At 46.6% G+C, this 14,127-nt stretch overlaps 1 protein-coding gene across 1 annotated transcript in view; it reads right to left on the reverse strand.

Moving 5' to 3' along the window:
- Lats2 (large tumor suppressor kinase 2) overlaps positions 1-14,127 on the reverse strand; it is a 56,432-nt gene that overhangs the window by 33,248 nt on the left and 9,057 nt on the right. Inside the window, exon 2 of the mRNA XM_021182563.2 lies at positions 10,442-10,982. Within this exon, the coding sequence (XP_021038222.1) occupies positions 10,442-10,780 (339 nt within the window). The 5' untranslated portion in view covers positions 10,781-10,982. The remainder of the gene's footprint in view (positions 1-10,441; positions 10,983-14,127) is intronic.

Here is a 14,127-nt window from a genome sequence, read left to right on the forward strand (position 1 = left end):
AAAAAAAAAAAAAAAAAGTTTGGTTTTTTTGGTTAGCAGGTATGTAAATTGGTAGATGAACCAAAAGGCCATTTTCTGAGCCAAGTGTAAAATACTCAGAATTCAATTAGAAAGCAAGAATTTACTAAAAACAAAACAAAACAATTTATTATAGGGCTAAATTTATACAACGCCAGGTCTACAGACTAGCACACACGTACTTGACCCATGGAGCCATCCCAGCCCACACACAGCCTTGCGTGTTCTTTTGTCACTTAGAGAGTAGTGTTTATGACGGACATCAGGCCAGTATTTGGTCTTAAAACACCTAGATACTGTACCTCAACTTAAGTCTTGTTTTTAAAACTCCCAGAGACAGATAACAAGAAAGCAGAAGACACACTGTTTAAAACCCGAGCCGACGGATGCACGGGGTTTCACTATGCTACTGACTTTCTGAAATTCTGTAAAACAAAGTTATGCATTCACATAACCAAGTAACAGTAACTGTTTATGGGTGGTGGGCTGGAGATGGCTCAATTTTCCTCCTGAGGATGTTATGTTGGAATAAACAGGACCGTCCTCGTTCCCCTCTTCTTCCCCCCACCCTAAATAGCTCCCCTTCCCCTCTCCCCTTCACAGCTCTGTAGCTCCAGTATGATGCAGTTTAGCAACTGTGGACAAACTGGATTGAAGTGATGATACCTTGCAGAGATTTACCACGATCCCATGCACAGCTCTCACACAAACAGGGATTCAGAAAGCTGAGGGGCCGGCCTGTACTGAACCCAGCCTACACTGAGCCAAATGGCCGCAGAGACCACAGGGCAGTGGGAGTGTGACTATGTAGCTCAAGTAGCGGGTTGCACTCCAGCTGGAATGACAAAATGAGGAAAGCCAGAAAGGATAAGGTCACACAGCTTGGTGACAGGGAGAAAAAGGCAGACCCATTTGATGCATGAGAAGTAGTGCAGTCTACTGGGTAAGTGGGATCAGAAAGGAGGAAGAGGGACAGGGGTACCAGATGAGGTGCTGAATGCTGCATTTGGGAGCTTGCTGGAAGAGTTACTGGGTCAAGGCAACAGAACCTAGATGCAGAGCAGAGATCTACAGTGACAACACACAGTTGAAAGCACTTTGAAAAAGCAGCAGGCACCAAGGAAAGTGCCCACTAACACCCTGGCCAAAAACAAACAGGGTATCCAGACCCAGGAGGAGTGCCCAGGGCTTTCCTGGGCCATAGAGGGCAAGGGGGCAAAAGGGACTTGCAGGAAAGGAGAAGCACTAGAGAGAGAGGTGGAGGTAGCAGAGCCTCCTGTCTGCGGAAGGGCCCTGAAGCCATCATTGGCATCTGAAAGAGGGACAGGGCAAGATACTGGCTCATTCCAGCTGGGGGAGGCTACTGCTGCTTGCTGAACATTTCCAAAGTAAATCAGAAAACCAGGAAGCAACAGCAAGGCTGAACAGAAGGCTGGAGGCAAACAGAGAAGGCAGCAGCCACAAAGCTTCCTGGAGCCGCCTTGAAGACACTAAGAGACAGCTGATGAGGGGTTCACTCTGTTCTCCTCTGCCACATTCTTGGGAACTCCCAGATGTCACTTGTCACCAGCCAAGGCTCTCTTGCTGAATAAAAACCAAATGACATTGTGTCAAATTTACATTGAATGTTTACTTGCTGGCTGGGATAAAATTTTTGTTGTTAATCACTTATTTTTATACAAAACAACTTCCATGTCTATCATATCATTAATAATTCTTCTCGTATCATAACCAGTGAAATGTATACCCATCCAACCCACAGATCTTAGGGTTGAGGAAATCTTCATGTGATTCAAAGAAAAGGGGACCAAAACCCTGAAAGCTGGTCAGAGGACAATGGTCTTTGTAATTAACAAAATATGGCGACGGCACTGGGTTTTGCCACCACGCTCCAGCCATGTGCCAGCCTGTGCAGGAAGGCATTCTTTCCTACTCCTCAAGATGGCTCATGATGCAAGAGTATTTAACTCAATAATCTAGAGACAAGACTCTTTCTGGTGATCATGCCAGATGATGTAGTTATACTACAGACTCCTAATAAGAGCCCCAATCTCTTTCTTCCTAACTGGCAGCACAGTTTTGTCAGGAATGGCCTTGTGCTGGCTGATGGGCCTATTGCTGAGGCTCCTCAGCTCCCAGGCCCCAGCCTAGGAAGGGAGCTCTTGAAGAAAGAGCTGGCAGAGTGGCAGCTCTTGCTGCCCTACTTTCTTCCGTAACTGGATGAAAACAAAAACAAACAAAAACAAAAACAAAAATTCTACTTGCGAAGGATGACACCCAAGTTCTTAAAGACATCATGGGCCTTCCTTACATGACAGCCACATCCTGCCCACTCCAGCTGCCCTTTTCTATCTATGGCAGTATCCCTGGGGTTGGGCATCTATGGCCAGCAGTGATATGGCCAGCAAGTGCAGGTAGTGCTTCCACAGTCTGTCTGCCTGACACTTGAAGCATCACCCAGTGTAGCCTGTCTTTGTTACTTTGTAGTTTCTTCTCTTCCACCCTTCCAACACCCTAACACCAGATAAGAGAGAAACAGGTATAGAGAGGAAAGAGATCCCTAAATAAAGTCAGGGGTCAGAAAGGGGGTGACATTATTGTTGATTAATCCCTGCTGATTACGAACATCAAGTTCCTTGGGGGCAAGTTTGATCTTCACCATCAGAATATCTAATTTCTTCTTGTTGTTTCTTCTTTGTGTGTGACTATTTAACAAACCATGACCAATAACAACCAACAACCAAACAACCACCTATCCCCCCCCCCCCAGCCCCACTTCTGAGGCCCTAGCTCTTAAAAGTTCCCAGAATTCCAAATCTTACACAATTGCAGTAACTATCTGCAGCTGGCAAAATCACTCCCCTGCTAGAGCACAGGGCAAATCATAGTCAGCTGCTGGGACAGTCTGAAGCAGCCCCATATCTCATACCTAGGATTAAAACAGAAACATATTCTTACAGTTCTTCTGTGTTCTTTAAAGAAACCAAATTCCAGAATTCTGACTACAACTGAGCACCTTGTTCCCGACACAGGGAGACTGGGCTAGAGTAGCGCTGTGCTGAGGGACATGGGTTAAAAAGCAGAGTCTCCAAGAGTTTCCCACACCCCAGTGAAGACATAAGGAACACTCAGAACATCTGAACACTTTGCCTGCATGTTTGCCTGTGCACTGTGCATGCAGTGCCTGAGGATGCCAGAAGAAGGAGCTGGTCCCCTGAAACTGGAGTTACAGATAGCTGTGAGCTGCCATATGGGTGCTGGGAATCAAAGCCAGTTTTGTAGAAAAGCAGCCAGTGCTCTTGACTGTGTCATCTCTCCAGCCCATTCCCTGCTCTCGATCCACAAAATGGTTTGCTGGCAACTGAAAGTTTTTAAAAGTCTCTGGCAGGCGGTGCAAACCCAAGACTGGAATGCAGAGTCTTCCCCAAGACCCCTCCTGACTGGCTGCTGATTCCTGTCTGAGTTACATTTGTGTTAGAGCCTGGGAGCCCAGCTGATCACCACATAATTGTGATAGAAAACTTCAGGGTGACAAAATGGGCTTCAAGTAAATCTATTTGTGATTGCTAGCAAACTTCACATTGTGGCACACAAAGAAAAGGATAGCATTTGTACTGAGGGCTGGGATCAGGGGAAAAGGCTGCTTAAAGTAGAGGTTCTGGTCTCATCTTAGTGAGGAGCTGTGAGGAGCTACCTCCGGACCCTGGTTGCTGCAGCAGGGAAGGAAAAGATTGGCTCCAGAGTGTCTTACTGGCTTCTCCCCAACAAGCAGGTCTCATCCATCTCCCTGACCATTGCCAGCTCTCTCAAGTATGTAAATTGACAGAGTGGGATTCTAAAGTCAGCTAAGACTTGCACCATCACAATTGTACCCACTGGAGAGGAAAGAGAGATACCTTCCTGCGTGAACAGGAGCAGGTCAGCCTCTGATACCCAATGGGAGCCTCTAGTAACTTCCACCTACTTATGCTGCTTGCACATATTCACGCCAGTATCAAACATAAAGGACCACTATCCCAGGGCTGTTTCTTAGTCCAGGTGAGCAGGATTGCATGCCTAAGCGTAATTATCAATTCAGCAATACAGGTAAAAACTATAAAACTGCCATTTACCTAGTAATTCCATTCCTAAGATTTACACTGAGGAAATCAGCTCAGCTCATGAAGAATCATCCATTTAGATTCATGAAGAAGATGCTTGCTCCAGCTTTTCATGATAAAATAAGGGACAGTTATGTGACCAACAGACTACAACGCAAGCTTTAAAAGTCATGTTTTAGAACAGCATTAAATGACATGAAAATGTTCATGTCAAAATGTCTGCCCCCTGACTTGCTTAAGGCTATTTTTGTGCTTGCTTGGCTCTGAGTTCCAGAAACTGGTGGCTAAGAAAAAAAGTGCTGGTCTCGGGCTATGGCTATGGCTTACAACGTTCTACCACTTAGCACCAAGCTCTGATAAATGCCCAGAAGGAATTACAGGGTGAGAAAAAAGGGATCTAATTTAAATGGAGGTTGGGGGAAAGGGTCGTTAGAAACACTACCTGAAGACAGCCTGGGGTGGGGTGGGGGGACAGCACCAGGAAGTCAGAGAACAAAATCCACAGGACCAGAGCAGGACAAAGGGCACAGGGGCAGCCTAAGGCTACAGGTTCTCTAGTGCCCTTCTGAGGATGGTGGGGAATGTTTCCAGACATGAAAAGATCCAAGGGTGCTAAGAAGAGCTGCTCACAAACTATTACATACAATGAGAACATATTTTGCTGTTAAAAAAAAGTCATGTCGGCTGGGCGATGGTGGCGCACGCCTTTTGTCCCAGCACTTGGGAGGCAGAGGCAGGCAGATTTCTGAGTTTGAGGCCAGCCTGGTCTACAAAGTGAGTTCCAGGACAACCAGAGAAACCCTGTCTCAAAAAAACAAAAAAAAAAAAAAAAAAGTCCTATCTAGTATATTCATATATTGCTTAATACATGCCTTTTTAAATTAGAAAAATATTTAGACCCAGAATGTTAAAGAGTGGTCATATCCATGTCCATAAAATTACCGGCAATCTCTCAATATCCACAGTACCCTGAATCTATCTAATCTCCAAAGCTAAAGGCAGGGTTGGGCCTGGCTAAGACTGGGATGGACAGCAGGCAATCAACTCTTGTCTTTTACCTTTCTGTATTTGCTAAACGTCCATGAAGAGGCATACCTTATTTAGAAGAGAGAAGACCCAAGAGCAGGGATGACAGAGTAGAAACTCCTTTATCGCCTCAGTCATTTATTTATTTGCTTACTGGGCCTTATGAAGGGCTGGGAGTAGGACCTTTCATATGCTAGGCACATACTCTGCCACAGTGCTACCCTAAAATCCTTTTTCACCAAGTTTACCTTTTGGTCAGGCCAAATAATTTGAAAGCCATTGAAGGAGGTGGAGGAGGAAAAGGAGGAGGAGGGGGAAGAGGAAGAAGAAGAAGACGAGGAGGAGAAGATGGCGAGGCAAACAGCTGTCCCACCCAAAGACCATTGTGAGCCATTTCCTGTCACCAGCAGTGCAAACTGAAACAAGCTTTCTTCCTTCCCCACTTACTAGTATTTCAGGGGAGGTTCATGTTGAAAGGCGGGTCCCATTCCAGAAAAAAGGAAGGAGGAGGAAATATCTGAGATGTCCTCCCACTGGCCAATACCTGTACTTAAGAGACTCAGTGGAGGCAGAACCTGTCACAACGAACGCCACGCACAGCAGCTTGGCTTAGTCCCTTGCACATTGTTTCCTCCCGTTTCCCTTTCCTTGCTTTAGACAGGGTCTCTCTACATCACCCAGGGAGGACTCAGGCTCAGCACTGCGTTACAGGTATGCACAACACATCTAGCTCTCTATGGCTCTCTTCATGTTAATCAGATACACGTCATAAAGATCTGCTCTGTGGATTATGGACTATCCCTCATTTGATGTTGGGGGAGGCGATGGAGGCTTTTGCCTGGACCAGTATGACTCACATCTGCTTTGGCAAATATTAACCAGCAGCTGGAGGCTGTGGAGCACTGGAAGGACTCTTGAAAGCCAGGCCTCAGAGCAGGGGAAGTGAAACCACAGTACCACAGCCTGCCTGCCATCACAAGCCTCCCAAATCGAGTGCCCTGTGAATCTGAAACAAATTGCTCTAAAGGGCAAAAGAGAACAGCTCAAAGGCACATGGGGACTTCAGGAAAGGCGGCTGCTGAAACAAAGCAAGCTTGACAGACACCAGGATCCCTTCAGGAAGAAGCGGGGAGCTATAAAATACAACCCTGAAGGCCCCAAGTAAGCAAACCGACAAAAATCTGTCCCTGAGGAGAATAGACTGTTGGAGCATGCTGAGGACCAGAATTGTAGCTGGAGCAGTGGGGATACCAGTGCTTGCAGGGGCTGTGCACTCCGCCAGCAAAATGCCACCCTCAGCAGGCTATGAGGGGACAAGAGGGAGAAGTTACAGCACACAGGAAACAGATTGAGAAGTAACAGTCATCCAGCACTGAGCCTGGTGACAAGCAGCCCAAGTCAAACCAGAACTCCTAGCCTCCACTCGGAGTCCGAGTCAGGCACTCAGCTCCTCGAGATCTGCCGCTGGCCAAGTGCTCTGCAGGTGGGGCCCATTCTGACTCTCCTCAACTCACTGTAGCTTAAAACTGGGCCTACAGCCTGTCTCACATGGCATGTAAGACCTGCTGCACCCAGCTCACTCACGCCTAGGTGAGCGCCTAGTGCATGGGGGCTCCACCCTTTTGTAGTGCTGCCAAAAGCTGGCGTGACTGCTGAGGAAAATTCACATTCTTCCCTTGATGGCTTAAGAATGTCATGAACTGACTTCCTTTGCTAATTCCCCAGAGCATCCCGCTCTCCCCGCACTGAGCCTATTGTCAGGAAGCCGGCCTGCAAAAAGGCACATCCTGACCACTGCCTGTGTGCGGTGAAGAAAGTCAATTTGTCTACATTCTCTCTGCCCTGGTTCCATTAAAGACCTGAATTACTTGAGGACATGCCGGGTAGGTTAGGAAAACGACAGTTGACACAGAAACCCAGGGCCAAGGAACTGTTAAGGACATGGAAATACAAAGGACAGGCTGGTTAGACAAGCACAAACCACAGGTCAGTTCAGGGTCCAGGCAGCAAAGAGCATTCCTAAAGGGAGGCAAAGCCATTTCCTAGTACTCCTATCGGAAAGAAATTTCTCATCTATATCTTTCCCTAAGTAAGGGACACAACCTGGGGAAGGTGTTATCCTAAGACTGCCAGAAGCCATTGGTCTGCACCAGGAGCTACACTCAAGACCTCAGGCTCCCTGAGAACAGGAAACCAAAAAAAAAAACGACCCCACATGAAGGATGCAGAAGCCGTCTACCGTCTCAGCAATACCCCTGAACGTCATGCGCCTGCCTGTCACCCAGCAGCACCTCCACATGTATACCATAAGGAAGACCCTCCTGTCTCCAAGCAACACCTCTGTACCCCAAGTGCATGTTCTGCCTGTCTCCCAACAAGTCTGCAACCCTCACCATGCAGGGGTTCCACCTGCCTGTCACCCACTACAGCTCCAGGAGAGAATACAAGCCCCACAGAGAAATGCTACCTACATGCAACCAAAGCTGCAGACTGTGGTTGTGTAGCTGGAACCTCACCTTCCAAGGCCTCAATCTCCAGCTAAAGAACAGCTAGCTCCTTCTATAGCATTAACCTAGTTACCTACCTGTAACGCTTCATGTGATTTATTGGTAAAGGTTACACATATTATGTACGCAGTATAGCATTTGGCAAACACTTAACGCTGTTATATTGAAAATATCCTAACGTCATTCACTTTTTCCAGATACTTCCATTTTAAAAAGTTTAATTTAAAAAGTACCCATACGTGCTAGATACGGGTGTAATTAATGTGTGAAAATTAATGGGGCTGTAAGTTTATAAATTGTGCACATTTAAAATGTAAAATTTACCTTAATATGACATTTAAAAGAAAATGACTGCCGGGCATGGTGGCGCACGCCTTTAATCCCAGCACTTGGGAGGCAGAGGCAGGTGGATTTCTGAGTTCAAGGCCAGCCTGGTCTACAAAATGAGTTCCGGGACAGCCAGGGCTACACAGAGAAACCCTGTCTCTTGAAAAACCAAAACCAAAACAAAACAAAACAAAGAAAATGACCATTTCAAGCAGTCAAGTAACTATTTTCAACCAGTCATACCACAAACAATATAGAAAAGCACATGTGTGTGTACATGGGTGATATTACTTGTGGAGTTAAGTTCAGAAGAGCAAAACAGGAGGTTCACCTGAGCTCCGGAGTTCAAGGCCAGTCTGGACATATAGCAAGATCCTGGCTCAAAAAGAAATAGTGTGTGGAAAAAATCATGGGCTGCCACCACCATGCCACACGGGGAAACACGGTACTCTGCGAGATTACAGAAAACCTAGAGGGGGCAATTTAAGTCAAACTAGGGAAGGGCCAAGTTGCATCTAATGTTCTTAGGCAAGAAGGCGGGAGGGGAAGACTGTGCTTCCCTGGTGCACAGATTCTGACGAGAGCTGAGTGAGAGCTTCAGTCCACCACACACAGCTCCAGGGCGCTGTCAGCCCTCCCCTCCTGGTGTCGGTGTTCACATCATGACTTTCCTACCAGAACTTTCTGAAAGCGATGCACTCTTTCCCGAGCTGGAGGGGAGAGGGGTGCAGCTGTTTTAAAGTAACACTAGACTGCAAACAGACTGAATTATTTCGGGCGCATTGACTATGGTAAATGGAAGGCCTTTCTGCTAGCAATTAACATAAATTAGGCATGGATGGGCCGGTGCCTTAGCTTTCCTGTATTTGCATTTCACTGCATTAGAGAGGCACTCAGTTCGTTTCTCGCTCTGCAATTACCACTAATGGATTTTACTTCAATGTGAGCCCACCTGTACTCTGGGTTGTTTGTTTGACTTGTTTCTCTTCCACTTCAGGCTCTGGTTGCCTCTTTTGCTTGCAAATTTACAGTAGGAAGGATCTTAAGATTTGCTGTTGGCCTGAAAGCCGCTCTTGCACCCAGAGCCGTCCCTTCTCAACTTTTAAACCACCGTGTTCTGTTAGGGAGCAGCACGTGGCAGCATAGTTAACTTCAAACTCTCACAATAAGACAGGCCATGTGGCTGCTGTCAGCCTCCACTGCTATGGTAGACCATACATCACTCAAAATTCTTTGCGATGCAAAGGTACCTCCACTGAATAATGCCTGCAAGAGCCAAGTTAACTGCAGCATATCCCCAAGTGTCAGAGAGGCCACTAAAAACGTGGGGTGTTTTACAAACACATTACCACAGTAGTAGTCCTCTAAGTTTGGCAGCAGTAAACTACAAGATTGACAGTCCCTTAGGAAGTAAAGGGTGACATGGTCAGTCAGTCTGTGCTGCAACTGGGATCCAGATACTAGTGAGGTTCCCTTTGGAAGTAAAGGGTGATGTGCTTAGCCTGTGCTATGACTGTGACACAGGCAGATGTGTACACGGTGAAGGTGTCCTAAATGCTCTGAGTCGCATGCTGCCAGGTAACAGATGCTCCATGCTCCACCAATGGACTCACTGGCTCTGAGCAACCACATTTTGATGATTCCCACGTCTGGTCTACCAGTGCCTCTGCTTTCTGAACATGGCCATCCTCTGTAACATTATACTCACTATTTTTTTGGAATAGGAGAAAACACCTGGCTTCAGTGGCACATTTCTACCTAGGGAGGTGCAGGCAGAAGGACCACGGAATTCAAGGCCAGCATGAGTCTTAAAACAACAGGGCTGGAGAGATGGCTCAGCAGGTAAGAGCACTAACTGCTCTTCCAGAGGTCCTGAGTTCAATTCCCAGCCACATAGTGGCTCACAACCATCTCTAATAGAATCTGATGTCCACTTCTGGTGTGTCTAAAGAAAGCGATGTACTCACATAAAATAAATAAATCTTTTTTTTTAAAAAATCAATAAATAAGAAATCAGAATAAGGACAGGTATAGAATTATCAACAAATAAAATTTTAAGAAAACAAAAACAATAGAAAACATGCGTGTTAAATATAAATAGCACTCATTCAGGAAGGAAATGAATATACAAACCAAAAACAAGGTAAGAGAAGCCAGTCTCTTGTCCACAGAAGCTCGGAATAATCCCAAGCAGGTCCCAAGGAGAGCGCTAAGAATAGTACTGGAAGCAGGCACAGCTGAGCAGGGAAGCGTGTGCTTCGAATGCACAGGACCCTGGGTTCTAGACACACACACACACAGCAGAATGAATGAAAAAGCAGCAAGGAACAATTTCAAGAAGGAAAAGTGCCTAAGACTCTTGGAAAGAAGGCAGCCACTGGCTAAGGGATACAGAAAAGGGCAGTGTGAGAAGAGTTCAGAGCTTGCCCAGAGCTGCTGAAGGATGCTGGCACCTGGACCCACCTGGTCACATCCCGCATTCACCAACTCCTGAAGCATCTGCCGGTTCACCTCTGCAGCTGCTGAAGTGCCTGACTCGTTGGCAAAAGGCAGAAGGGAATATCGGATTTCCCTGAGCGCTTTTTGATAAGGTCCAAACTTCGGGGTGGCTCTCATTTGCTGCTGCCTGGAGGCATCTTTGCTCCCCAGGACTTTGGCATCCAGGGAAGTGTCACTGTTTGGTCCCACCAGCAGCCCCTGGGTGGAAGCCTTGGACGGCTGCTTCAGCCCCTCTCGAATCTCTTGCAATCGCTGCCGGCTATTTCCAGAGTAAGTTGTGGCAGGAAAAGTCTTTGGCCTCATTGTTAGTCCAGTTTCCTTTTACCATAAATACAATCTTCTCAAAGTGTCTTATTATTTTAAACAGAACAGTCAACAGTGTCAGTGAATTGTAAACATGCTTTCAGAACAACTTCCTTTCAAAAAATTGCTGTCCTTCAATTTTTGTAGTTCCTAAAGAGAACCTAAAATTTTCCAGAGTTTTCATTTTGAAGACCATCACTCTCTGAAAAAGAAAATGGGACAAAAGTGGTTATTTTTGGATTTCACATAATCTTAAAGCTACTTTCCAGAAACGCATGGTGATTTTGGAAATATTCCAGCTAGAGAGTAAAGAAAAAGTGTATGGCTTTCAGAAGTGTCATGGGCTACTTGGCTCTGGAGCTATCCCAGGAAGATCCCTTTAACAGGAAGCCTACAGCCAAGTGTCTCCACAACCACGACCCAGGGCCATGGCGTCGTCTCAACAACTGCCACGCTCACTATCATGTAATTCTGGAAACCACAGCTTGGGGATTTAGGGTTAAACATACCAAGTAGATTTCTGGCTTGTCCCTAATGTCAACCAATTCCTGATTCCCACCACTGTACCTAAGCCTGAGGCTTTACCTAAATCTTCACCCACCTGAGGGTGTGAAAATTTTCCTGATGAAGCTCTCCCCAATTTTTCTGAATAAAACAGATCCCAAACTGGCCATATTGAAGGTATTCTCTACTACAGTTGAAAGTGTTCCCCACAATACCCTGAGAATGAATGTAACATGCATGGCAAAACTCTCATAGGCATGAAATAAATGCATCTTTAAAAAGAGTGAGCAAGTACTAGAGAGTGTTCCACTCCAAGTCAAGCTTAGAGGCTTCGACTCTCATAAAGCCGAGCAAAGGCACTGGGAGACACCATCCTCAAGACCAACTGCCCCCCCTCCCCCCCCCCGGGCTATCTATCTTTTGGGGGTGTGGCCTGATGCTCTGAAGATGCTCGGCAGTGTCCACAGCTGCCCTGGGATGACAAGAGAAAAGCACGATACTCTACAGCATGCGTGCTGCTGAGCTGTGAGCTGTAGGGTTTTTGGATTGCATATATTTTCTCCTTATAATTTTTCCACTTTATGATGCATTCATCAAGAGGTCACCCAAGACATGAGCCAAGAAGCATCCATATTCCCAACAGTGAGAGCTTGGCACCCTTCCCTGCACCCTCACCACACACATGGTCTTCACCTGCAGGGCCCTCCATAGGAAAGACAGGCTGACACGCCCCAGATCATCCCAGTCTTTACCCTCTTCCCTCTGACTCCCTCTCACTATAAAGAGCATAGAAATCTGACTTCAAAGGATAGACTTTAGAGTTTCAATAAACAAAGAAAAACTGACCCCCAAAAGAGCACTGTCTAAAGATAGGCAAAGAATTGGGACTTCTAGCTCCAGTAAAGAACCCCAAAACCACAAAACAATACCCTGCTTCACAGACTTCTTCACATGGGGCAAAAATACAGGTGACAAACATTACCCAGTACTTACTACAAGCTAGACACTGTCCTAAGTATTATATGAATTAACTTACATGTTGTTACATAACCACATTCAGCAGGAAATATTAGAAATGACATTATAGTGACTGTGCTTTATATGGAGACAGTGGTCTTGAAGAAGAAGAAGGAGGAGGAGGAGGAGGAAGAGGAGGAGGAGGAGAAGGAGAAGGAGAAGGAGGAGGAGGAGGAGAAGGAGAAGGAGAAGGAGAAGGAGAAGGAGAAGGAGAAGGAGAAGGAGAAGGAGAAGGAGAAGGAGAAGGAGAAGGAGAAGGAGAAGGAGAAGACAATGACTAAAGTTCCCAACATGGAATCTACATTTTAATATATGGTTTCTAGTACTCTTGAGTCGCTGAAATGGTTGTGTAAAGAAATATAGATAGTGAGCTATGAGAGTGGGCAGCTGAGCCCCAGGCCCCACATTGGCTACAGCCCAGAAGCCTAGAGTTCTGCCTAACTGATGTAAAACGGGGCATATTGCAACCACACTCATTTCCAGGGGCTTCCTGGACTGATCATCTGTTCTGAAAGACCTAGATTTCTACAACCATAAGCTCACATCCCAACAAAAGCAGGGCGGTTTCTAAAAGCCTGCAAAGCACATGTGGAGAATCCTGGCAGTGACTCCTTGGCTAGGGAACTTGCAAACGATTACTTCCTTTCCACTCACATAAAAACACAATTTCTAAAGCTTCCATTTTCTTCCCTTCCTTTCAAAAATTAGAATTGTAAACACACCTTTGATAAACACTTGACAATAAGCAATTAGGGGAGGAAGGCTCTGCCTGGCTCAGTATTCCAGGTTACAGCCCCTCGTTGTGGGGCAGCACACAACAGGTTACTTGTCAAATGCATGGAGAATAAACACACACATTCATGCCTACCAGGATCCTGAGAATGGCATGGCTCACGTGGGCAGGTCTTCTGCTTCAATGAATAGAATCAAACCTGACTCCTGCGGATAGGCCCACAGGCCAACTGATCAAACAACCCCTCACTGAGACTCTTCCCATGTGACAATCAAAACTGACACCACCTGTCTTTATAACAAATGACAATATAAGAAAGGGACATGACATCATGCAGTCACCCCACCCTCTACTCTGTAAAGGGGGAGGGGTCTTTATTTTGAGATGTGTGCGCCTGGTGCTTCTGGAAGTCAGAAGACATTGGACCCCCTGGAACTGGAGTTATGATTGACTGTGAGACCCATGTAGGTGCTAGGAATGAAACGCTAGTCCTCTAAAAGAGCAGCAAGTTCTCTTAACCTCTGAGCCATCTCTGTAGCCCCTGGTGGCATCTTTTTCTGAGATAAGGCCTTGCTATATAGCCAAGGTAAGCCTGGAACTCACAATCCTCCTGACTCAGCCTCCCCGCATCTTAGATTAAAGGCATGGGTGGAATGCCTAGGAAGTCTCAGGCACTGACAGAGACTAAGAATCTCACCTTCAGCCATTTACAGTGAAGTGAGGCAGAGGGTAAGTAAGGTAAGATGCAGAGGCGAGGCCCCAGAGGAGGGGAATCCAAGCCCAGGATGGGAGGATGGAGGGGAAGGTCAGAGAAACTGAATAGATAAGGAGTCTGCCTGGGGAGGGGGTGGGAGTGGAATTCCAGCTGGAGGGAAGAATGCAGTCTCCTCCACAGGGCTTTGAACAGTGAGACTGGGGCTTTCCTGGAGACTGGGGACAAACCAGAGGCAGCAGGACTCCATTAAGAAGGGCCTTTGGCACCGGGCGTGGTGGCGCACGCCTTTAATCCCAGCACTCGGGAGGCAGAGGCAGGTGGATTTCCGAGTTCGAGGCCAGCCTGGTCTACAAAGTGAGTGCCAGGACAGCCAGGGCT

Source organism: Mus caroli, chromosome 14 (assembly GCF_900094665.2).
Source record: "Mus caroli chromosome 14, CAROLI_EIJ_v1.1, whole genome shotgun sequence".
In the NCBI taxonomy this organism is placed as follows: domain Eukaryota; kingdom Metazoa; phylum Chordata; class Mammalia; order Rodentia; family Muridae; genus Mus; species Mus caroli.